The following is a 26,400-nucleotide window of genomic DNA, read 5'->3' as shown; positions in this document are numbered from 1 at the left end:
ATGTTTTTTATAATTTCATGATGCTAAAATAAAACATATACTTAGTAACTATTTTTGGATACATTTAGAACTATAAAATGCAAAACCAAAAAAAAAGGGTGTTGTGGGCTTTAGAAAAAACAGCATCCCTTTATACAAGGAAGGGTTGCGGTTTAGGCCCAAAACCACTGCCCTTCATTGTGAAGGGCCGCAGTCCAAAACCGCAACCCTTCATTTTTGCCGAAGGGCTGCTACGGCAAGAGCTGTTGGCCAAAAATGCAGCCCTTAGAGTTGTTTTGACCGCAACCCTTGTGTTTTATTACACTAGTGAAATTATGTACTTGTTTGTACTACGTTATTCCTATCTGTACTATGTTATAAAAAAACTATTTTTAAAATACAAGTATTATTATTTTACGGGATGGAATTGTAATTACTTAGCTTTCGCTAATTTTTTTGTATTTGTTTTTCTTAGTTCTTTTCCTATTTATATTGTGCAGGTTGGTGAAAGGGACTACGTTTCAGGATTGAGTGAATCTATAGTTTTATTTTCACCTAGTTTATTATATTGCAAAACTGTTATTTGGGGATTCTTTAGTTTTGAATTGGTTTAAGTTAGACAACTTAGTTTTGTTTATTTTAATAATTTATTTGCAAGTTATATTTTTTTTTTAATAATTAACCTTGCATTTATTCTTAACAATAGATGCTAGGGGTGTTCAATGTCGGATGTCGGATCGGATCCGATCCGAAAATTCGGATATCCGAAAATTTCGGATTGGGGAAATTGCGATCCGAAATTTTCGGATATCCGAACTTTTCGGATCGGATACCGGGTTTTCGGATCGGATCACCGGATCTTCGGATTGGATCACAGGATTTTCGGACCGGGTCCGTTGAAATTTTAGAAAAATCCCGATCTGTATCCGATCCGAAAACCCAAAATTTTTCCGGATACCCGATCCGAAATATCCGAAATCTTAAAATCGGATATCCGAAATTTCGGATCGGATCGGCGGATTTTCGGATCGAATATTTCGGATCGGATATTTTTGCACACCCCTAATAGATGCGGCGATAACACCTTAAAGTTTTTGTTAGATATTTTAATGAAAAGTAAATATTTTATAAAGTTTTTAGACCAATGTTTTGGAGTGTTACAAGTATTCCAAACTCTAATCCTACACAACATTTTATCAATTAAACCTTGACAGTCATTAGCTTTAAGTTCGCTAGTAGATATAGGAATACCCAAGTATCTGAAACGCATATTCCCAACTCCAAAACCACTCACATCAGTCACCCTCTGAATGTCATGATCAATCATCCCTACATAGTACACTTTATATTTATGCTTATTCACCTCCAAACCAGACACATTTGAAAACATTTGGAACCTTGAAGTAAGGTGTAGATGGACCTAAAATCACCATTGTAGAAAAGTAGCAGGTCATCTGCAAAGCAAAGGTGTGTGAATTTTAGCTTTTTGCATTTGACATGGTACCTAAAACCATCCATATCTCTAATGTACATCAAAATTCTATCTAAATAATCCATACATAGGGAAAAGAGCAAGGAGGACATAGGGTCCCCTTTCCTGAAACCCCTATGAGCTCAATAAAACATGAAGATGCCCCCATACATTAGAGTTTTCACACACACGATGATTAGATCTCTAAACTCCTTAGGAAACCCAACACCATCAAGCATTTGTTCAATAAACTGCCAGCTTACAGTATCATAAGCCTTTTTTAAACCCAATTTCATCGTGCAACTGCTCTTGTTTTTTTCCTCTTATAGCACCTGAAGAGATCTTGACAGATCATCACATTGTGGAGAATATTTCTTCCTGTAATAAAAGCTCCTTGGCTTGCAGAGACAATGTCAGGAAGGACCTGATTCAATATCTCACTTAGTAACTTTGTAATGCACTTATATTGTACATTACAACAGACTATATGCCTGAATTCAGTAACATTTTCAAGGCACTTCAGTTTTAGAATCAAAGTGAGAGTGTTCACATTAACTGCCTTCAACAATTTGCATGTCTTGAAAATTTCTAACACAGCTTCACAAATATTCTCCCATATCACCTCCCAGTAGTGTTTGTAGAAACAATTATTATTAAACCCATCACTCCCTGGTGCTTTGTCATCAGGGATGCTGAAAATTATTCTCTTAACATCTTCTTTGGTGAAAGCAACCTGAAGAGATCTCAGATGACCTTCTATAAGCTTCTTACCTCTATTAACCCGGGCTGGTAACACAATTTGCTTCTGATCAGTACTTGTGAATAATTTTTTATAGAACTCTACAAAAGCTTCAACCATCTTCTCTCTATGGTTAACCCAAATGCCATTGCTATCATAAATAGCATTGATTTTATTTTGTCTTCTTCTCGCCTTCAGTGCTTGCTATAAATTTTTTGTATCGTCATCTAATATTTCCATAGGAACAAAGGAAAAACTTCTTGGGCCCAACGAGAAGAAACAACCTTGACCATTAGGGATTTTAAACTCAACTCTTTCACTATATTAGGCGAAAACACCTTTGTTATAAACCTATTATCTCTCGAGCCACTCCTTGAGTTCCTCTACAAACTTAACTCGAACTTCACTCGAAGTTCCTTTCTCTTTCTTTACTTCACTCAAAGCCTCACACTTTACACAATTCACTCAAACCCTTTCCCCAAACTCAAACAATAAGAGTTCTTCTCAAATCTTTTCTCAACTCGAAATACAAAACAGTAGAATGATAGAAAGTACTAATGGAAACAATGAACTCGTATGGTAATGAAACTTGGAACTTGGAACTTTGAACTTTGGTGGTACTGACTCAATAAAAGTGATACTCAAATTAATACCTTTGTAGATTAATTATCACTTTGTCAAACACACATTAAACTCAATTAAGTGCTTTTCTTAAATAGTAGTAAGTTTAATGAACGTGGTTTATATCATGTTTTAGTGGGTAAAAACATTTTCCCATGATGTTCCTTAACCAGAGGAACACGTTCCTTTTGACACCCATGATCTCCATGATCTACGTTAGTCGTGTGTTATGGAAATTCTACTGCTTCCTTAATTATAGCAACCACTTATGCAGTAAACCAAAAATCTGATTTAATTAAAAAGTATTTTAATTAATAAAATCAAAATTAAATCCTTTTATCAAAATAATATCTTTTAATATATTTTATCTAAAAAAACCAAAAAGATTTTATTTTCAATTAAGATAAAATCTTTCCTTTATAAATATTTTCCTAAAAATCAGATTTTTAACAAACACAAAACAATTTCCTAAATTTTAGCCTTTAACAATTCAACTGACACATTATAACTGTTGCACCATATACTACTGTTGTCTAGTTTCTTTAATTTCGTTAGTTCCTTAACAGTGCCAGTTCATCAGTTCCTTACAAAGGAATTAATAAACACTATCTTATAATTTTAGTCAGTTCATCGTTTTAGACACATGTTTCCTGTACTAGTTCCACTAACATAGTTCCATAGGAACAATTCCTTTATTCACAGGAACAACTCCATAGTTCTAATTCGTTACCTTATGAAGATCTTTGTTTCTTAGATAAGAAACCTAATTACACCCTTATGTAAAAAAGCTCTTCTTCTCTTGGAGTTCCAACACAGGAACTTCATTCTTCTCTTGGAGTTCCAACTTAGAAACTTCACTTATTATATTTATAAAGCACCATTGTTAATTAATGAACCTTGCACACATAAAGCTTGTAAACCTTGTTAGTTATTACTTTAGTTTGTCATCATCAAAACCATATTGGCTCAAGAATTTTCCCCTTTTTGGTGATGACAAACCAAGGCAAAGTAATATAAAACTAACACAAATAACACATAATATAACAATGTAAGATCATGTTAAGTAGAGAATGAATTAGATTAAGAACAATAAATAAGCTACTTTGCCATTATCTTCCCCCTTTTGACATCATCAAAAAGCGTATTATTTTTCAAGAATTTATGATCAATCTTCCAAACTTATAGTGACACAACACCACCATAAATATATAATTAATGGTCAAACATGAGTTTAAATTTTTCAATTTGCTCAAACATCAATCTAGTAATATTAGCCATCCTCATACACATGTTTATCAATTAGTTAAAGAAGCTAAATCATACTAAACATAAACCACCACTGTACCAAAGTGCAATCCATAGAGTAGAAAACAAATAGAATGTCCAATAAAATTCAAAGAGAAGATCAAAGGCTCATTTCTATGAATGAATGATTGGAATAGGCTAAAAAAAATATCTATATGAATTGGTCACTTGTTCCTCCACCATTACTTCCTTACTTCTTTTTCCGTATTTTGAATGAAAATTCGTTGTTTGTTCCTTGCTTTAAGTTTCAAGGAACTAATTAATTCCTTTTGTTTACTTCAGATTTGATACGAAAGGAACATACATGGGACTACTAGAACCCATAGAGTTTATGACAGCTTTGAAGAAGTAGGAACTTGAATAACTTATGGAACATTGAATTTCTTCTCTATCTACCTCTCACACATCTCTCCTTTTATTCTCTTGTTTGCTCTCATATTTTTATTTCTTCTTTGTCTCCCTCAATCTCTCCTTTTTCATCTCCATATCAACTTATTCTCCATCAAAATTTTGTTTTTCTTTCCTTAGTTCCCCCTCAAATGTTGCATCATCAACATGGAGGAACACAAATTGAAGAATTTGGATATATAATGAACTGATTAGAAAGAAAATGGTATGTAAATGTGATATGAAAATTTTGAAGGATTTTTTATCTCTTTAAAAATAAATGATGGAATAAGAGGTTTGATAATCTAGAGAATGATATTGCTCGTTTATACTCATAATTGGACATTCACGTGTAATGCACTCGGTGTGGGTCGAATGTATAATAAATGAGTTCCTTGAATGAAAGGAACTACACTTTTTTACTTCATCTTTCTTTTGAATAACAATTAGCAATATGGACAATAAGGGTAATAGTACAAAGAAATCAATGAGTCATCTATTAAATTTAACTCATGAATATGCAAAAAACATAGAAACAATTGTGGTGACATATTTATATGGAAGACATTTCACAAAAACTCTACATATGCACGCTAGATGACTTTGCCATTTAGAGAAAAACAAGACATCATAACTTACTTAACAAAATCATCTCTACAATTTTTGTATGCCTTTTGAGTGAGAGAAATTTAAATACTTCAGTAGATAAACGCAAGGAACAACAGTTGTCATATATTGTTCCCCCTCACTAAGGCATTCATAACGTCTAGTTGTTAGAATTAGGAACCCACATTTTCTTGAGTTCCTCTCTTGAACACACATTAGACTTATTAATACTTAACTCAGTCTTAGACTTAAAGTCAGATTTGGCCATTAGACATCACTGAGCAGTTCTTTTGTCCCAAAATTCCTCTTCGGCTTTAGATTCTTGTTCCCAAGAGGGACACTCTTTAATATAGTGATCTAAGCTACCACATTTATAGCAACCATATTCAAATTTTGAATTAGAAGAATTTTTCCTTTGGTTTTGTTCGATTTCAGATTTTTGTACATCCTCTTAAATTTTCGAACAAGCTTCATAATTTCTTCTACATCAAAGTCTTCCTCTTCTTCTTCGTCTTTATCAGCCTTTAGAGCAAGTGCCCGATTTGTGGAACTTTCACCATATTGAGTTCCTAATTGGAGTTCATTGGTTAACAATGAACTAGCTAGCTTCTCTAGATTGAACTTGGTGAAATCTTTGGTTTCTTGGAGAGCAGTTACTTTAGCCATCCATTTCTCCTTTGGCAAGCTCCTTAAAATTTTGCAAACCTGTTCCTCAGATGAAATATACTTTCCAAGAGACTTTGACTCGTTAACAATGTTAGAAAATCGATTAAGCATATCACGAATTGCCTCATATGGTTTGATTGTAAAGAGTTCATATTTATTCATTAGTAAATCAATTTTAGACCTTTTAACCTCACTAGTTCCTTCGTGGGTGACTACAAGTAAATCCCATATTTGTTTAGCGGTTTTGCACCCCATGACACGGTTGTATTCATGAGGTCCAAGATCACAATATAATAGCTGAATAGCTTTAGTATTAATTTCCAATTTCTTATAGTCAATTGAATCAAAATCACATATGGGTTTAGAAACTACCTCGTTCCTTTCATTTTTGGTTGTGACTTTGAAATCTCCAACCTCTATAACTCTCCATACTTGATAGTTTTGTGCCTTGATGAAGATCTCCATCCAATTCTTCCAGTATGTGAAGGATCAACCGTTGAACATTGGAGGTCGTAATGTTGAGTAACCTTTTTCAAGTTTCTTGGTAGAATTCATCACTACTACAAAAAAGGGCAAAGATAACTGTTAAATAAGGCTTTACATAACAGTTTTGAGGTGTTATCCAAGTCAATGTAATGTAAAGTAAACATAACACCTAACGAAAGTGTTATGTTTGCCAGAGAAAACATAATAGTCATTTAAAATACATGCTATGCCACTAGATAACACATTTTTGTAAATAAGTGTTATATTTGCTATTTATATGGCAAATTAAAAAAAGGAAAATTTAACACTTATGTTGAATAACTGTTATGTTTTCATATAATATATATAACATATATTACCTATAACTGTTATCTATGATATTTAAAAAAAAAAATCAAATTATCATTTCACACATACATCGGCAGACGCAGCACAACAATGTCGTACAGTACAACTCCTTTTTTTTTTACAAGACAGTACAGTACCTATATCTGTTGTATAATTAATACTCAACCTATAAGATCTTACAAGCAATAAATTGAATATGATATTCCAAACTTCCAAAATTCTTTATATTACAAAATAATTCAACTAATATTTATAATTCTGAACTTCTAAAAAAACTACTATATCTACATATAAATATTAATGTAAATCATAAACAAGATCAAATCTAGCCTATAGCCACATCCACATGATGTCAATATCCAAATCCAAAAATATAATGTATGTCCAAAAGTGAATTTAGGTAAATAAAAATTAGGCAGAAAGTTAGAACACATTCATCATTTGTGCTTCGTGTTGATCTCCGACGTATGTAATCGATAACTCCTTGAGTTCATCAATTTTATCCTGAGAATAGGTTGGACCAATGCCTTAATAGTACTACAATAAAGGTAATTACAAAATAAGTATATAAAAACTTGAAAAGTAATTAAGCTTTATAATCAATCATGCATAAATTAAAAGGAAACAAATGCAGGTTTCATGAATTGTAGTAAATTGGTTGGTACATTAGCTAGCAATGCTTTTTTTGCTTGCTTTGTTGAGGAAATCTACATTAAACAATGCTTGATTTTCAAAACTCTTTTTATCATAGGTGTAGCAAGATCATTCATATATAAATTCACACTCAAATAATGAAATAAAATCTGCAAGTTGATGTCATGCAACCTTTTACACCTTGGAAAATGTAGATTGCAAGTTGATACTGCAAACATGATCTAACATGATCTATACAAATTGGTCTGAAATGATCTAGTCTACATCTACATTACTCAGACTCTTCAATTTACCTCAGTTGTGGGATACTTAATATTCTGACATGGGTATGGACTTATTTTATGCCAAAATCATGCGTAATTTTCACTAGACACTTGTCTCAGAGTTCGAGTAACATAGGCCTACATTTAGGAGAAAATGAGACAATAAATGTTATTATACATATCCTGTCAGAAAATAATTGTATTAGTGAACTTAGCTCACAACATTTATGAGAGTTCATATTATTCTAATCTTTCAGGAAAATAATTTTGTTGGATACTATGGCTGAAATTTTCTTTTCTCCCAACAGCTAGAGAAGAAGGCAAGGACTCTAAGACAACAGATATATAGATAACAAAAATAGGCTCACACTTCTTTCATTTCTCACCATTTCATTTTACACTTCTCACCGCCAATATATATATATATATATATATATATATATTATAATATATATATATATATATATATATATATTATATATATAAAACTTCTCACCACCAATAAATAAAATCAAAGAAAATATATATAAAGCACATTATTTGCAATTTTAAGAACACCCATGATGACAATCAAAGATATAAAGAATATGACTAAACTATACTAATGGTAATTAGAAGGGTAAACATGAAGAAAAAGGAACTAGGTACATAGATAATTAAAGAGATCAATAATAATGCTGGGCAAGACTCCCCCGTACCCTCATGAAGGATTGCACAAATACACTTAAACAAAGGAGCTCTCTCATGTCTTGACTCACCAAATTGCACATACTATACAAACTCAATAGTTTATAGCATCATACTCTGAACTAGAAGGTATACACAACTTTTCTCTTCAAAACTTTTTACAGAATCTTTTAGTATAATAAATACCTCGATCACAAGTACAAAAATAACAACATCATCATCTAACATCATTCCAATAATGCAATAGTAGATAAAATTAGGCTAGTAGACTAAAAGATCTAGTAATTACAAATTTGTACTGAGAGTAAACAATATTCAAACACACCAAGTAGGAAATTGGTGAACCCTAAACAATGAAAAGAACACAACAGAGCAATTGTAGTTGAGAAGTAATTAAAGAGACTATTTGGCATTTTATTTCTGTTTCTATATATCAAATGTCGAAAACTTTAATTATCAATAACATAGAGCTTAAATGAATTTAGATGAGAAATCTCTAATAAGTTTGTTGCAAAGAACAATAGCAGTAAGATCACATCTGATCATCAATGAGCTTAGTATTCTTTAAGCAAAATTGCCATAAAAGAAACTCACATTGTGCAATCTTATATGAAAAATCTTATTGGTTTATTGCTACAATAGCATCAACAAGAACATGGTCAAGAAAAAGCACAACAGTCGTCCTTTGAATACTACAAATAATGCATATTGTTTGTTTGGTCTTGTGTATAAGCTTGCGAATTTTACTATATTATGAGAAATGCAATTACTTAGCCATGTAAGGTAGAACAACACTAACTTACTAAGCATAACAATTTTAGCACCTCTATACAAAATATAACATAATGAAACATATTATGAATAAGCACACTAAAAAATCTAGATTTGATAATTAGGTTACATTAATTTAATAAACCAACATTCACTCGTCATAGTTCTCCACATCATAAGCAAATTAACTAAAACTTAGGGGTAGGGCGAGAAGAACAAAAAAGACAAAGAAAAACTTGGCATAATAATCCTTCAAAAACCAACGAGCAATTTCATTTTCCCAATAAAGTTTGATGTCGAGTTGGCCGGTACTAAACTAATTCCAGAAGAAAGGGGGGAAATTAATCAATAAAAATTAGTTAAAATCCCCAAAATTGATTAACAAATTGTTCCTCAAATCGAAAACCCTAAGAGTGTCACCTCGTCTTTCAATATGGGACCATGGGTCAAAGTTGAAAGTAACTGAGATTGCTAATAAATTAAAGCCAATAAAATCAGTTGTTTAGGTAAACTATATCATCCCCAACATACAAAACAGAGTAAACAACAAAGGGAGTGCGTGAATCGTATTCCTCCAAAACAGTTTACACAAAAACTACATCTCAAAGGTGGATTTAAGCCAAACCTGATGCTTAGAATTGAAGGCCAGCAAAGGGAGTGCGGGAATTGTAAAATGAAAGCTTCCATGGTGGGTGAACTTCGAGTCCCCACTTGTATTCCCAATGAAACCAGCTTCTCCTTCGCAACGTTCATCGCGTGTTTCACCAGATGTTCGCAACGTTAGTCCCCACTTTTACAGAATATATATATCCTAATCCCTAGACAGGGAAAGAAAGGATGTAACCTAATAAAGTTGAGCAGTTAGCCAGTTAGCAACAAAGAGTTAAATTGAATTATGTTGGTGCAGTCATTGCTTGATGACCATGGTTGAAAACCTTGTTTAAAATCATGGCTAATCTAACCCCTCCTTGTGCAACGCGTTTCATCACAAAAGGCAACCTCGAACTGAAGTATTCATCTGTAAACACACATCATTTCATAACAACAATATTGTTACTTGTCACGACAAACATCATAAGGGGAAACTTTTTTCCATAGAAATTAAAATATCTTCTAATTGAAGATCTGCCATTTTATGTTACCGATATTTGTCAAACTTTTTTGTTTGGTGAAATCTCATCATATAACACGCTTCCAAGTTACACCACCAAATTATTGCTTAATTACCTGCAAGAGTTACTCTAGGCTCAGCATCTTTGTAACCCCATTTACAAGCTATGTTAATGCTTTCTGTGGCATACCCGTGGTTAAATACATAATCAAAATTATACTAGATATGATAAAACTATAATATATATGCTAATTTATGGGGAAAAAGACAATCTTATATATATACTTGGTTACACAAGTATGAAGACTGTTGCAATCTATCCAATGTGAGACATCATCAGACCATATGCCCTGTATAATACAAAGTAATCCAATTACATTAGTAATAATTAAGCATGTTACAAGAATTTGGAATCAGTGAATTAATCATGTTTAAATCTTACATCAGTATAGTTTCCTTCAATGTCTTGTTGTAAGAGATTCATGTCATTGTCATAGTAATCCTTCATGGATGTTAGAATTATCTCTCTGTCCCACACCTATTAATATAATTAATCACCAAAAGTCAAAAGATTGAGTAACCGTAAGAAAAGACATGAAATTTTACTAATTAGTTTTCTTATATTAATCTCATATTCTAATTAAGTAGATCAAATGGAACCATAAAAAGAACATTAGAAAAAAAAATTAGTGGTATTTAGCAGATACACTTACATGATGAAGATTAGACTTGTGTCTAAACCAACGTAAATCAATAGTATTCCCTCCTTCATCACTGGTATGCGCGCAATGCATTGGCTGTGAGAATGATTTTTACATAAAAAATTTGTTAGTTTATAATCATGCTAATCATGTTTATAAGTTAAGATAGAAATTATATGATGATAAGCAAGTTTGGCAATATATATAGTGACAATTGGATATATCAATATGGATTATTTCAAACCTGATGAATATCTCCCATGAAGTGTGACAAAAATAGCAATGTCTCAGTCAAATTATCTGCATATAATTTCAAAGCAAAACGCTTGAGGAGATGAGCAAATAGGCATGTCATGGCAACCCACAAATCTTGGTTAATTACCAGTACTACTCAAAGACTCTAAACTAAGCTATTTAGCATCCACGATACACGTTAAGTTGGATTCGAAACAGAGTCAAATAAAAGCTAGAGATCTTACAACGTCTATCAGAAGTATCATCACGGTAATACTGAAGTTGAGAAGTGAAATTTTGGATAGCACCAGCAACGCACATGTCCTTAACACCATGTTGATCATGACAATCCCCTAAATCAATCCATTATTAGTTAGTTATAACTTAAAATTGTATCCTTAAGATATTTGTTAAAGATTGATCGTGCGCTCTAGGATCAGGTTGCTTACTTGTATAATCAAAAGAGCAAGAATCATCAGGAGTATCAATGAAGTGAAGTGGGCTAGTCCAGCGGTATTTGTACCAGTGCCTTACTTGATCAGGCCACACACATATTTCTGATAAGTTGCCATCTAAATTGTCTGGTAATAAACTCTTTACTGCGTGTAGTGCCTCTGGTTCCAACAGATTCTGTAATAAACACGCAATATAGTAGTATATAATTCAACTAGTTAGTCCCTATGATAAAGCAATTATCATGTTAGTAAGTTATTTCATTGATGAACAGACCTACGGTTGCAAGGGATTTTTACTATCATGTGCTTAATTAATGCAGGGAGTGGCAAAGAAGTTTCAAATTTCCCAGTTCGTGTTCGAGCTAGCGATGAATATAGCCATATAGGAACCAAATAACTTCCAATCCCTGTCGTCATTTCTTGCTCGTCTAGGGTTTTGTATTGAATTGCCGGTTCTTCAAAACAGATATTCGCTCGTCGTCAGCCAATTATTGTAACCCGTAAGATGCTGTTGATGCCACCGAGTTGGAGTTTTAAAATAAAAAAGAAGAAGGGAACAAAGAGAATTAAATACCGCTGGAAAATGAAGGTTTAAAGCTCAACGACAAAGGGAAGAAATTCGAAGGCTTTAAAGATAAGAAATAAAAGAGCCATCATACCTGTATTTAGTTGCCTGTAACAATGGTTTTCTTGACGCCGGTGAGAAGAATGGTGTTGCCGACAACAAATACGGTGAAGTTACTCGTTGTGCTTACTTTTCAGGCGATGTAACCCTAACAAAAAATCGTCAATCAAGCTAAGTGAAGGATTGAGAAACTGAATAGTTAGTGGGGTTTTGTTTTTTTTTCGGAAAGGTAGTGGGGTTTTAAATTAGTTAGGGATTTGAGAAGCATTTAAATTTTTTATAAAAATAGCAAAGATAACAGTGTACATGTTTGTACGGGAAAAAAGATTATGAATAGGGAATAAAAGATAACGCCTAATTTATAAAGGGTTAAGTTTCTTCTTTTACATGGACCATCTTCAAACTTTAGATAACGTTTTTGTTAGTAAAATGTTAATTTAGATTAACGATAACAGTTACTATAGTAATTGTTATTATAGCTGTGTTATGTTTTTCTTATTTTGTAGTAGTGCATGTTCCTTGGATCTTTTTCTCAATAGGGCTTCCTACTTTTCGTGAGATCTGGCTCTGATACCAATTGTTATTTCTATAGGAACTAAAGAAAAACTTCTTGGGCCTAACAAGAAGAAACAACCTTGACCACTGGGGATTTTAAACTCAACTCTTTCATTATAATAGGCCAAAACACCTTTGTACAAACCTATTATCTCTCGAGCCACTCCTTGAGTTCCTCTACAAACTTAACTCGAACTTCACTCGAAGTTCCTTTCTCTTTCTTTGCTTCACTCAAAGCCTCACACTTTACAAGATTCACTCAAACCCTTTCCCCAAACTCAAACAATAAGAGTTCTTCTCAACTCTTTTCTCAACTTGAAATACAAAATAGTAGAATGATAGAAAGTACTAATGAAACAATGAACTCGTATGGCAATGAAACTTGGAACTTTGAACTTTGGTTGTACTGACTCAATAAAAGTGATACTCAAATTAATACCTTTGTAGATTAATTATCACTTTGTTAGACACACAATGAACTCAATTAAGTGCTTGTCTTAAATAGCAGTAAGTTTAATGAACGTGGTTTAGATCATGTTTTAAATTTAGTGGTTAAAAACATTTTCCCATGATGTTCCTTAACCATAGGAACACGTTCCTTTTGACACCCATGATCTCCATGACCTACGTTATACGTGTGTTATGGAAATTCTACTGCTTCCTTAATTATAGCAACCACTTATGCAGTTACCAAAAATCTGATTTAATTTAAAAGTATTTTAATCAATATAATCAAAATTAAATCCTTTTATCAAAATAATATCTTTTAAAATATTTTATCTAAAAAAAACAAAAAAGATTTTATTTTCAATAAAGATAAAATCTTTCCTTGATAAATATTTTCCTAAAAATCAGATTTTTAACAAACATAAAACAGTTTCCTAAATTTTAGCCTTTAACAATTCAACTGACACAATATTATAACTGTTGCACCATATACTACTTGTCTAGTTTCTTTAATTTCGTTAGTTCCTAAACAGTGCCAGTTCATCAGTTCCTTACAAAGGAACTGATAAACACTATCTTATAATTTTAGTCAATTCATCGTTTTAGACACATGTTTCCTTGTACTAGTTCCACTAACATAGTTCCATAAGAACAGTTCCTTTGTAAATAGGAACAACTCCATAGTTCCAATTCATTACCTTATGAAGATCTTTGTTTCTTACAGAAGAAACCTAATTCCACCCTTATGTAAAAAATCTCTTCTTCTCTTGGAGTTCCAACACAGGAACTTCATTCTTCTCCTGGAGCTCCAACTTAGAAACTTCACTTATTATCTTTATAAAGCACCATTGTTAATTCATGAACCTTGCACACATAAAACTTGTAAACCTTGTTAGTTATTACTAAGTTTGTCATCATCAAAACTATATTGGTTCAACATCATCCCCACATTTTAATCAGTTTAGCTTTGAATTCTGTTGAAGCATGATGTTCAGCATTATCTTGGATCTTTGATACTCCTCGTTTGCATGTTTTTCAGCAGTTATCAGACTAGGATCATCTTTGTTAAGGTGCAAATTATTCTGAACATTCAACAAGGTCTCTCTAGTTTTCACAATAGCAGCTTCAATAATATCACCAATTTCACTCTTATTCAACTCTTTCAAAGCATGCTTCACTAGCTTCAACTTTTACAAACCTCTATACATAGGATACCCCCTAACTTGTTGTCTCCAAGCTTCTTTAACAGCATCAATAACAGAGCTATGTTGGCACCACATATTGTCAAAATTTAAAAGGCTTTTTCACATTACAATCATAGCATATGCTCAATAGATAAGAGTGTGTTCATAGTCTCCTTCATGCATAAAACTAACTTCAGCCAACTCAAACAAGTCTAACCAATCATGATTTTTTAAGACCCTATCTATCCTAGAATACACCCTTCTATCTCTTTCTTATTTATTATTCTAGGTAAATAAGCTCCTAGTAGCTTTAACATCACTAAGCTGACAGTAGGAGCACCTATCTTATCCTCAGTATAACTCAAGGCATTGAAATCTCCAATCAACAACCAAGGCAAATTACTTTCATCAGCAATCATCCTCAAGCCTTCCCAAAGCTCCTTCATGCTAGTGTTATCATTAAACCCATAGTAGCAGGTACATCTAAACAATAAGCCAACACTAGTTTGCAGAACACAATGTATGTATTGACTATTTACATAAGTAATATTTAAATTAAATGCATTAGGGCACCACCCAATAACAATCTTTCCATTATCATGACAAGCTAAGTTATGAGAGAAACACCAATTAGGACAAATTTTAGAGTAAAGTTTGACTAAATTATGGGATTTCACTCTTGTTTTAAAGAGACTAAATAATCTAATATTGTGAGTGTGAATAAAGTTCCTCACCTCATTCTGTATATTACAGCTGTTTAGGCCTCTTACACACCCTAGGATGTTAGCCATCTAGGCCAGGAAGCGCCACCCCTTCACCTTTGTCAACCAATTGCACCACAACTGCCGAATCGTTGTATGAAGCATGGAGAAGGTTTCTACGTTTGCAAAGACGATGCCCTCATCACGGGATTCCCGAATGGATATTGGTACAAACTTTCTACAATGGTTTGAAACATGAGTTTCGTATCTACATTGATGGTGCTTCAGGTGGTTCTCTTATGACTAAGAATTCAACTGAAGCAAAGGAGTTAATTGAGAAGATGGCGGCCAACGACAACTACCATCAAAGTGGTCGGAACCGTGCTAAGAAGGTAGGTAAATATGATATTGATGTGCTAACCACTTTGACTAATATTGTGCAGGCACTATCTCACAAGTTTGATCGACTCCAAGCTGGTTCATCTATGATGGTCTCATGTCAGATGTGTGGAGTACAAGGACATGCTGCTACTGAATGTCAAATCAACAATGATGGGATGACAATTAGAGAACCAATGCTCTTTATAATTCCAATCCAAAGCGGTCATATGATCCATATTCTAACAAGTACAATGAGGGGTGGAAGCATAATCCCGCATTCTCATACAAGAACACCCAGGCACAACTCAGTCCATCTCCCCCACCTCGCAAATAACTTTAATTGCACCACCAGGTTTTCAAGCTAGAGCACCGTTCCGTTATCATGGCAATCAAGGTGTTAATCAACAACCTCCTCCAATTCAACTGAAGAGCAACTTTGAGATTATGATGGAGAACCTTTTAGCCCAACAAACCAACTTCATGGCTCAACAAGGTAAGAAAAATGAGAAGACTGATAACACAATTCAACAAATTTAAGCTTAGAACAAGCTCTTGGAAAGTCAAATAAGCCAACTTGCACATCAGGCGGGCCAATCTTCGAAATCTCCAGGTCATTTTCTAGGTAATACAAAACAATCGTCTAAGGGTCATATCAATGTTGTGACTTTGAGGAATTGGAAAAGAGCTACAAGATCAACCTTTGAAGGAGCCATCAGTGGAAGAGGTGGTTCAAACTGAGAAAGTGGTAGAGAACGAGATTGTTGAAGAAGAGAAGAAGGAACCTACTCCTACCACTATTCGGCCATACATGCCACTAGTTCCATTCCCATAAAGGTTGGCCCATGCAAAATTAGAGAAGAAATATGGGAAGTTCCTTGATATACTGAAGAAGCTGCACATAAACATACCACTCTTATGCAAAATTTTTGAAAAACATGCTCTCAAACAAGCGGAAGATCGAGGAGAATGCAACTGTTTCACTTACAGCAGAATGTAGTGCTATTTTGCATAATAAGCTTCCTAAGAAGCTAGGGGATCCGGGTAGCTACTCTATTCTTGTAAAGCTTGGAGATGTTGAAATAAAAAAGGCGCTTTGTGATCTTGGGGCAAGTGTTAGTCTAATGCCAATTTGCAAAAAGCTTAAAATGGGTGAACCAAAACCCATATGTATCTCCTTATAATGAGCAGATAGAACTGTAAAGTATCCACTTGGTATCCTTGAAGATGTTCCCCTCCGTGTTGGGAAGTTTTTCATTCCATGTGACTTTGTAGTAATGGAGATGGAGGAAGATGCGCAGGTCCTTCATTCTTGGGAGACCTTTCCTAGCCACTACTAGAGCCATCATTGACATGAAGAATGGAAAGATTACCTTTAAAGTGGGTAATAAGAAGATGGAGTACAATCCCACAAACTCTATGGAAGCTCCTTCATTTCGGGAGACTATCTATAGGGTGGATGTTTTAGATGAGGCAATTGAGGTAAAAGCTTTTAGTCTACAACTTGATGATTCGCTGCAAACTGTTCTCATGGGAAGTGCCGATGAAGAGGATTGGGAAACTACGACGTACAAGAGGCTCTTAGAGGAATTCCGTTCATTACCTAGTGATGATCCTATCAAGGAGTTGTTGACACGAGGAATGTAAGGAGAAGTTTAGATCCTATCTGGTTGGGTCGAAGGTGATAGTTCATACGGACCACACGGCATTGAAGTATTTGATGAGTAAAAAGGATGCTAAGCCTCGTTTGATTCGTTGGATTCTCTTGCTGCATGAATTTGACTTAGAGATAAAGGACAAGAAGGGAGCAGAAAACTTTGTTGCTGATCACCTCTCTCGACTTGTCCTTGATGATGGAGATGATAAAGGCCTCCCCATTGATGATTCGTTCCTGACGACCACTTGTTTTCTCTTTCTGTTAAGGAGTTTCCCTGTATGCTGATATAGCTAATTATATGGCTAGTGGTATTGTTCCTCATGGTTATTCATCACAACAGAAGAAGAAATTAAAAAACTACTTTTGGGATGATCCTTTTCTTTACAAAGGATGCGCGGATGGCGTCATTAGAAGGTGCATTCCAGAAGCTGGGGTAAGCCTTATAATTTCTCATTGTCACGATTCTCCATGTGAGAGGACATGCTAAAACTGCTAGACTGCTGCAAAAAGTTTTCAGTGTGGTTTTTATTGGCCAACTCTATTCAAGGATGTTCATACCTATGTCCAGTCTTGTGATCGTTGTCAAAGAACTGGGAATATCTCTAGGAGGAATAATACCTCTAAACAACATTCTTGCGGTCGAATCATTTGATGTATGGGACATAGATTTCATGGGTCATTTTCCTTCATCATATGGGAATCGGTATATTCTAGTTGTTGTGGACTATGTCTTAAAGTGGGTTGAGGCTATTGCCACTCCTACTAATGATGCTCGTGTGGTTCAAAAGTTCTTTAAGAAGACGATTTTCCCTAGATTTGGAGTACCACCAGTATTGATTAGTGATGGAGGTACGCATTTTGTCGAAAAGAAGTTTGAAGCTATGTTGAAGAAATATGGAGTACATCATCGAGTGGGGCTCTCATATCACCCACAAACTAGTGGCCAAGTGGATATTTCTAATCGAGAGATCAAAACTATCTCAGAGAAGACAGTTGCAAGATCAAGGAAGGATTAGTCCACAAAACTTTATGATGCACTTTGTGCGTACAGAACTGCATTGAAAACAGCCATCGGCATAACTTCGTATAGGCTTGTATATGGAAAAGCATGCCATCTCCCCGTTGAATTAGAGCATCGTGCATTTTCGGTGATTAAGAATCTAAATTTTGATTTACAAGCGGCGGTAGAGAAGAGATTATTACAACTAAATGAGTTAGAAGAATTGCGCCTCGAAGCTATGAAAACTCAAGGTTGTACAAAGAACGAACAAAAAGGTGGCATGACAAGCATATCATGAGGCGAGAATTTCATGACGGAAAGTTGGTTTTACTGTTCAATTCTTGATTGAAGCTAATTCCTGGTAAACTTCTCTCAAGGTGGTCTAGCCTTTTCAAAATCCTTAAGGTTTTTCCGTATGGTTCGGTTGAGATTTTGAGTAAAGCAACTGGCTCTTTTAAGATAAATGGACAATGTCTTAAGCACTATCGAGAAGGTGAACCTATTGAATAAAAGAAGGTTTACACCCTTTCCGACCCTTATTCAGAGTGACATCAAAAGGTGGTCAAGCTAGATGACCTTAAACTAGCACTTCTTGGGAGGCAACCCAAGCTTTCTCTTTCACTTTTCCTATTGCATCAAAATTTTACTAAGCCACGTTTAAAAGTGTTAGTGTGGAAATATTTTTGATTTTTGATTTGCAAAACAAAAAGGAAAAAGAGAAAAGAAGCCATGTTCAATCCCCCATTAATGGTGCCTTCTTCCTCACCCTCCTATGGCCATTTGGCACACATGCCATCACACTCTCTTCTTCTTCTTCACTCAAAAATCTGTCACCAATCCCTCACCATAGCTTATTCAAGCTAACAATTCAGATTATTTACTCCAACTTCTCCCTCCCAACCACTGATTTTAGGCTCCCAACTTCACTATAAATAGCCATGGAATTCAACACCAAGAACCCATCAACAACAACCTTCATCCTCTCTTCTCTCACTAACCAGAATTTCAGTCAATAATTTGCTGGAAAAAGGTGATTAAAGGAACCCAAAAAAAAGAAAACCCCATATTCTCTCTCTCTCCTCTGTTTCTCCCCCCACAACCGACCACCGGTCGCCACCGGTCGCGCGACGCCGGTCTCGCGCCACGCTCAGTCCCGCCTCGCCGTCGCTCGCCGGAGATCCGCGCCAACACTCGCGCACTCTCTCTCCTCACACTTTCTCTCTCACTCCTCTTTTTCGCGCGACACTGCTGCACGCGCAACACCGCCAACGATACGCTCGCGCCGTACCACCGGAGACCACCGCCGGAGATTGTTGCTGCTGCTCGCCACCATTCACCGGAACCGGCGTCCCATCCCCTGCCACGATTTCGTCCTCCCTGCTCCTAGTAGCAGAGGTGATGTTTTTTTTTTCTCTCCTGTTAATTTCTGATTTCCTAAGTTTATATTTCAAGCCCAAATTTAATTCTTTATTAGTTATTTAGTTTGGGCCTAAGAGAATACTTTTGGACTAGAACTTAGGTGTTTATAAATCTGAATTTTATTATGTTGGGCTAAAAAGATAGTTTAAACTTGTTGTATGGACTTGTCATGTTATATTCATAGACTGAAGTAGTTTGTTTAAATTAAACCACCTAACTTATTTACTAAAACTATGTTTGGGCTATAATTCCTAATGACTAAGTCGTTTGAGTTAACTAAAACTAATTAAAACTAATTCGTTAAGCTTGTTGTTTATCATTTGAATACTTCACTAATACTTAAGTTTACTTATAATCACTAGTTACTTGACTTATTAGTTTTAAATGATTAAGTATTATGATAATAATGTTAATGGATCTATTATAACTTTAAACTTAATTAATTTATTAATGGACGACTAATTAGTTATTAACTATGAACTAGAATAATGTTATGTTTTCGAAAGGTTATATAATATGTGTAATATAACTTTAATGTTTCGATAATTTCAAAAGTTAACTGAACGAGTTATTTACTAGTTAGTGGTCAAAGAGTCACCTTAATTAAAAAGTTATTAACGATTAAGAAGTAATGACCTTTAAGGAGACCTTTACGACGTTATAATGACCGCTATGACCTTAATAAGCGCTTAGGCTTAAAAGATAAATAACGAAACGTTCATTAATAAAACTATTCTTGAATAGATTAAGGAAGATAAAGGATATTACAAGCCTCCCCCGGCTATCAAGGTTATTAAGCAGGAATTCAGGTAACGTCTACTGCTAACACCCGCATTCCCCTTTGAAGTATGTTTTATGATCATGATTAATATTATGCTTTATATATGGATTGCGGGAAATGAAATGTTTTATGATGGTTATGATGATACGATGCTATAAAATAATGATGATGATGTTATGATATGAAATGAAAGAATATAATTATTCACGATGATGATATATGCTTAAAAGAAATGAAACATGATAAATTCAAGTGAAAGACGGTTCTTGGCAAGTATTCTGTTATCCCGGGTGTGCACGTACCTTCCGGCCGGTTAACCACCTTCCGTTTAGTGAGGGTTTGTCCTCGGGTGGCACCGCGATTCTGGGCAAATAACGCCACCTTCCGTTTAGTGAGGGCTTTTGTCCTCGGGTGGCTGCCTTCCGTTTATGATGTTACTATGTTTGGGGAGACGTCCCTTCCGTTGTACTAGCCAAGTTACCAAAGTAAAAATATATGATGATGAACATGATAAAGAAGATAATGTAACATGATATGATATGTTTGTAAATGTTTTACTTTTCTCTTTCTCCCTGTTTTATAATAAAATGATGTGAAATGAATTTACGATGTTAGAGTAGTATGTTACTGAGCCTCGGCTCACGACGTTTTGTTTTATGTTTTAGGTACCGATGGTGATAACGGGATGGCGTAGCAGTGAGGATTTAATTAATATCTAGATTACATAGACTCTCATGGTTTTAATTTAAGTTTATGTCAAAACTCTGATTAGTAACTAAGTTTCTTAATCAAGACTAATGTTGGATCTATATTATGCTTCATGTTATAAAATGTTTAAGTTTATGATTTTATGTCGCCTTGTATTTTCCTTATGGAAAGTACGGCGGTAACGCGCCGACTATCTAGGTTCCGCTGCTAATAATCGATTAATTAACTTAACAACGATGATTAGAGGTCGGGGTGTTACAAATATCCCACGAAGTCAGTGGGCATTGCAACCCCTTCGCAACTCGTCTATGCCTACCGCCAACCCCTCGCAATCCTTGTTGTGACACACCAGACCCATCGAAAAAATACCCGAATGTCCAACCCATCGCAGTTCAATCCTGCCCACTACCAACCCCTTGCAATTCTTACTACGACACACCCAGCCCATCGCAGCAAAACAAACCGAAAAAAAGGGGCATCCAAGTTTGACCCTACCGCAGCCATCCCAGTTCAACCTACTACCGCGCATACCACAAAACCACCACAAAAATAATATATATCGAAAAAATGAGAGAGAGAGAGAGAGAGAGAGCGAAACTCACTGAAAAAGGAACCGGTGGTGAGATTCGAATTCCATTGTTCTTCCCTCTTGCTACTTCAATCTGTACTTCACGGCTGAACCCATTCATCTCTCCCACCTTCGTGTTTTTTTTTTGTCACTAAACTCCATTTGGTGATTGTTGCTTCCCCTGTTCTTCGTCGAAATTTGACTACTGAGTTCGAATTTTAATGGTTGTAATTGTGGCCCTTCTTGACTAAATTCACTGCTCTTCATTCCTTTCTTGCATTGGCTTCTTGAAATTTAATGAGTTGCTGCGAATTTCATTAATCTTGACTCAACACTTGACTATTTCCATGAATACCTTGCTGCGAATTTGATGGTTTGGGGTTTTTGTGCTTGAATTCATTGCCCTCAATTCGAATTATTAGCCGAAAATTTGACACTAACGAATTTGGGGTTTTATTTTATTGCTGCACTATTTGGCGAAGGACATATTGCGTGATTTCAGACTATTTCGAGAAGTATTTGTGACTGGATTGTTCGAGTGTTTTGGTTTTGATTGACAATATTGTGTGTGTGACTGTTTTATTCATTGCGTGTGAGACTTGGTCGTGCCTTAATTATATTCTAATGGCGCGCTCTCTAAATTATCGACAAAAGAACGTGCCTACAAGCTCTTCTAAGGCCAAATATGTTCCTATGAAAAAGGGTCCTACCTCTAAGAGTAAGTCTTCCGTTTCAAATGGTCAAAAGGCAATTTCATCCGCTACTCGGACAAAGAGAAAAGACGTGGAAATTAACTACTATGACATTGATTTTAATGGTGATACGCAATTCAAAGCGAAACTAGTATTTCACCCCGGGCGATGCTCCAGTCCAGTTATAATTATTAAATATATTATTCATAAATTTCATATTTGATTCTATTAGCTTTTCGTAATATTATGTCTGGTACGAAATTGAAAAATGGATGTTATGGCATGATAAGTTGTTCAAAAAACACTTTTGAGGAATTGGGGATAATAAAATAACAATTTCAATGTGATTTGTGTAAACAAATGTTATTACTTAATAAAAAAAGGTTAAAAGATAAAAAAAAAAAAGCGTGTCTACATGATTTTATAATTACATATAATTATGAGACTTTATTATGTTTTACTTTAAAACTTTAAGCATTGAAATTGTATTGGATTAGTGGTTAAACTCTCACATTTCATTTCAATGGTCGTGTGTTCGAATCCTAGTAACTACACATTGTTAATATTTTTGATTGAGATTGTAAGCATGTGTATTAGATCTTGAAAAAGAGTGTCACGTGGCACCGTCCTTTGATAGGAACGCCTTTTAATATATTTGTATAGATATGAAAAGTTGTTCAAAAGAGGGGTTGTCGTTACTAATTATTGTGACCTTGATGCCTTGACAACTTTGCATATAGAAGATGATGTTCGTTGGCTCTTCAACAATATCGGTTTGGGAAATTTTTTTATGACCAAAACTCCAGCATGCACATGAGTGACACTAGAATTCCTTAGCTCCTTGAAAGTTCACATGTTTCCTCATCCGTCCAGTGGCACATCTTCAATCACTTTTCGGTTATTCAGTAGACCATACTTGGACTTTGGAGATGCTTAATGATGCGCTTGGTTTGTGAAGTGGTGGAGAAAGAGTTACTCCTCAACAATGGTCTGTAACACCACTTTGGCGAATTATTAGTGGAGAGTCTAACTATGACTCGAGTTCAAGCTCTATCAAGTCCACTCGCCACCTCGCTTTGCGCTATACTCTTAAGGTGCTTTCCAACACTGTTTTTGGTCGTCAAGAAGGGAGTAATGTTCGGCAAGATGAGCTCTTTATGCTTCATCACATGCTTTATGTTACACCTATTGACACTGGAGCCTTTCTTATCAACCAACTACAAAGCGTAGCCAACAATGTCAATGTTGGAGGTAAAACTGTGCAAGGAGGATTTATCACTCGAATATCCGCTTATTTGGGCTATGTTGAACAACTTAAGCATGATGGTTTTATCGATGAGACTGATGTTGTTGAATTCCTTTTTGGTTGGTTCAAGAAGAAGGATGGTACTACTCTTTGGTGTGTCCAGAATGATGAGGATGAATTTCCTACTCCCGAGCAAATGACCTTGACGAATACGGAAAATTGGTCCTTTGATTGTTCTTCGAGGAGGATTTTTGTACTATTGTTATTGATCCGCCAATTGAGCAATCTTTTCCATCTAGCACATCTGAAGGTGCTAGCTTTTCTTCTACAGCGATTGAGCGAGCACTTGACAAACTTGAGCAACTTCAAACATCGATGGATGGAATCATAAACGAGCAGAAGGACATAAAGAAGCAATTGTCATCTATGTATGCGCTCTTGGAGAGTTTTAGCACTTGGATGCAATCTGGAGGGTTCCCCAATCCTCCATTTATCCCTCCTCAGTGAGATCTTGTGAGTAGCTCTCCCCTTTCTTCTTGTGCCTGACTATTACACTGTGGGCATTACAACATTTAAGTGTGGGGGAGGGATTCATTGTATATAGTCATTTTATTTATTTATGTTCATTTTTGTTTCTTTTTGGTAGTTTTTTTAGATTAGTTTGATATTTCCATGTTGAATGGCAATTGAAGTGAGAATTTTGAATCACTATTATTTTGAATATTTTGTTATGAATTGACTTGCACTGAATTGATGATCTATTGCATGAAAGATAGCATAAATCCCTCTTTGATTTGGTTTGTGGCTATAATGATCTCCTTTGATATTGACTCGACCGACAATAATAGCTTCAGCACCTTGGTAAGGAATTTGAGTCATATTCAACTGTTACATGTTATTTCAGCCGTGTTCTTTTCATGTGTGTTAGTTATCCTTCATGTAATTTGAATCTTCGATTTGCTCTGCGACTATTTGAGACTTTTTGATGCAATATGGACGAATGATTGATGGTCTATCTAGATGATTAGAGCTTCAACATCTTAGAGCCACAATAAATTTTTTTCTTCCCTTTACATTTACCCCTAGGATGAACCAATTTGAGCCTCATGATTCGCTTTTTGACAGCCTTACATTATATGCCTTAGAGCCTTTTTTCAGGTTTTGTCTTGAAGGTGGATTAATTTGTATGCCCTATGAGTGATTCGAAACAGGAAAGAAAAAAAGACATCAATTCTTGAAAACAAAAGGAATTTGAAGAAAAAAAGAAAGGAGATGAATTTGAGAAAAAGAAAGGAGATCAATTTGCAAATATAAAGAAGACGGTTACGTGAAGTTGATGTGCTTTATTGCAGTTAGGATGAGTGATTCTTATTCTAACCTCATAAACACATGAGTGACTTATTTGTTTTGTTTTACACAACTAAAGTGAGAAGTTGTTATTGTACAACTGAGTCAAGTTTAGGGGAGATGTGTGGTAAGACTGGTTGATCGCTGAGGGTGCTAAGTCTTGTTTGCATGTAAAATTAAGTCGTGCTTATTAGTTTGTAACGCATACATGATTTCGAAAGAAAATGAAATTTGTTTTTTCATGACTATCTTGTTTTGCTATTCGGTTTAGGACTTCATCATTTGGCTTTGTAGGTATGCCTTCTGAAAAGCTTCACGAGACCTTACTCGTCCACTAGGGTAGTCTAGGGGTTTAAAGGACTTTTGCACGTGCTAAGTGCAATTGTGATTTCTACGATAGTGAGTATAGGTTCTATTGCTTCCTTAGAATAGTTTTTTTTCTTACTTTCTTTTCTTGAGGGAGAGCAAAGGTTAAGTATAAGGGAATTTGATAACACGTTTATATACTCATTTTTATGTGATATATTTGTGTATTTCATCATATTTTCCCCATATATTTAATCTTTTAGAGCTATTATTCTTTACTTTTCGATATTGCTTTTCTCGGGTGTGTTTGTTTTGTTTTTGTAGGATTATGTCGTTTATTGCTAGGATTATTGGAGTTGATTGGAATTTGCACGAAAGCTTGGATGATTGCGGAGCATTTAGATTGATTGATAGCTTTTATTCAGCGATGCTTTTGAAGACATATTGCAATATGGCGTTGGTAACCATTAATTATCGTGCCTAAGAAGCAACAAATTAGACTTTTGATAGCAAGAGAGCAAGAAAACAGCATAAATTGCCACCCTTTGGCGGTCCTTTCAAGCTTACTGCAAGGCGATGGCGGTGTCCAATTTCAATATTACGTAATCCTAATTATAGAGTACTATTTTAGGAATCCAAATCCTAGTCGAACTCCTTGTATTTTGATAGGATATAAATAGATTTTGGATAGAAATTGAGAGGGGATTTTGAGGAAGGATATCAAGTGAGATTTAGGGATTGAGTTTTTCTTGGGCTTCTTCATGGCTATCACGTAATTCCCCACATTTTTCCTTAAGTATTTATTTTTCAACATTCAAGTTTGCAATTTTATCAATTAATTCAAGTATTATTTTCTCTTCTCTGTTCTATTATTATTATTATTATTATTATTATTATTATTATTATTATTATTATTATTATTATTATTATTATTATTATTATTATTATTATTATTATTATTATTATTATTATTATTATTATTATTAACCATGCTTTCTTTTAATCTTTATTTTATTTATTCAATCATCATGCGTGAGTAGTTTTCTATTCTAGGGTTAGGTTGAACCCTAACATGAATTGATACATGTTCAATTCCCAATTCCCAAATCTTGATAATTTATGATTCATTTATTTTAGGATTTGTTTCAATTATCAATATATCACTAGAAATAGTATATATTGAATGTGATTGTTTTTGCAACAAAAGTTGATTCTAAATCGAATCTAGAACTCTAATTTAAGATAAAGGAAGTCATCACAAAAGTAGTTGATGGAATTTATTAGGATGTTAGGATGCTATGT

The 26,400-nt window shown here is 34.7% G+C and overlaps 3 protein-coding genes across 3 annotated transcripts; 1 reads left to right on the top strand and 2 right to left on the bottom strand.

The window, feature by feature from the left end:
• Positions 1 to 1,742: 1,742 nt before the first annotated feature.
• LOC104899477 (uncharacterized) lies at positions 1,743 to 2,309 on the bottom strand. The gene has a single exon (XM_010686674.2). The coding sequence runs from the start codon at positions 2,307 to 2,309 to the stop codon at positions 1,743 to 1,745; it is 567 nt and encodes a 188-aa protein (XP_010684976.2).
• Positions 2,310 to 9,859: 7,550 nt separating this feature from the next.
• On the bottom strand, positions 9,860 to 14,741 carry LOC104899476 (endonuclease 1-like). Its single transcript, XM_057390822.1, has 9 exons — positions 14,625 to 14,741; positions 11,479 to 11,659; positions 11,275 to 11,382; positions 11,040 to 11,095; positions 10,808 to 10,891; positions 10,537 to 10,632; positions 10,388 to 10,444; positions 10,211 to 10,313; positions 9,860 to 10,001 (listed from the first exon to the last, which is right to left on the bottom strand). Exons 1-9 carry the CDS (start codon positions 14,739 to 14,741, stop codon positions 9,877 to 9,879), a joined length of 927 nt encoding a protein of 308 aa, XP_057246805.1. The 3' UTR covers positions 9,860 to 9,876.
• A 1,926-nt stretch (positions 14,742 to 16,667) lies between these two features.
• LOC130589541 (uncharacterized) lies at positions 16,668 to 18,047 on the top strand. The gene is made up of 2 exons (XM_057390821.1): positions 16,668 to 17,017; positions 17,600 to 18,047. Exons 1-2 carry the CDS (start codon positions 16,668 to 16,670, stop codon positions 18,045 to 18,047), a joined length of 798 nt encoding a protein of 265 aa, XP_057246804.1.
• Positions 18,048 to 26,400: the final 8,353 nt, after the last annotated feature.

This window comes from Beta vulgaris, chromosome 7, assembly GCF_026745355.1.
Source record: "Beta vulgaris subsp. vulgaris cultivar EL10 chromosome 7, EL10.2, whole genome shotgun sequence".
Taxonomy (NCBI): Eukaryota; Viridiplantae; Streptophyta; class Magnoliopsida; order Caryophyllales; family Amaranthaceae; genus Beta; species Beta vulgaris.
The sequence above is the reverse complement of the archived record's forward strand: the minus strand, read 5'-3'. Positions and strand labels throughout refer to the sequence as shown.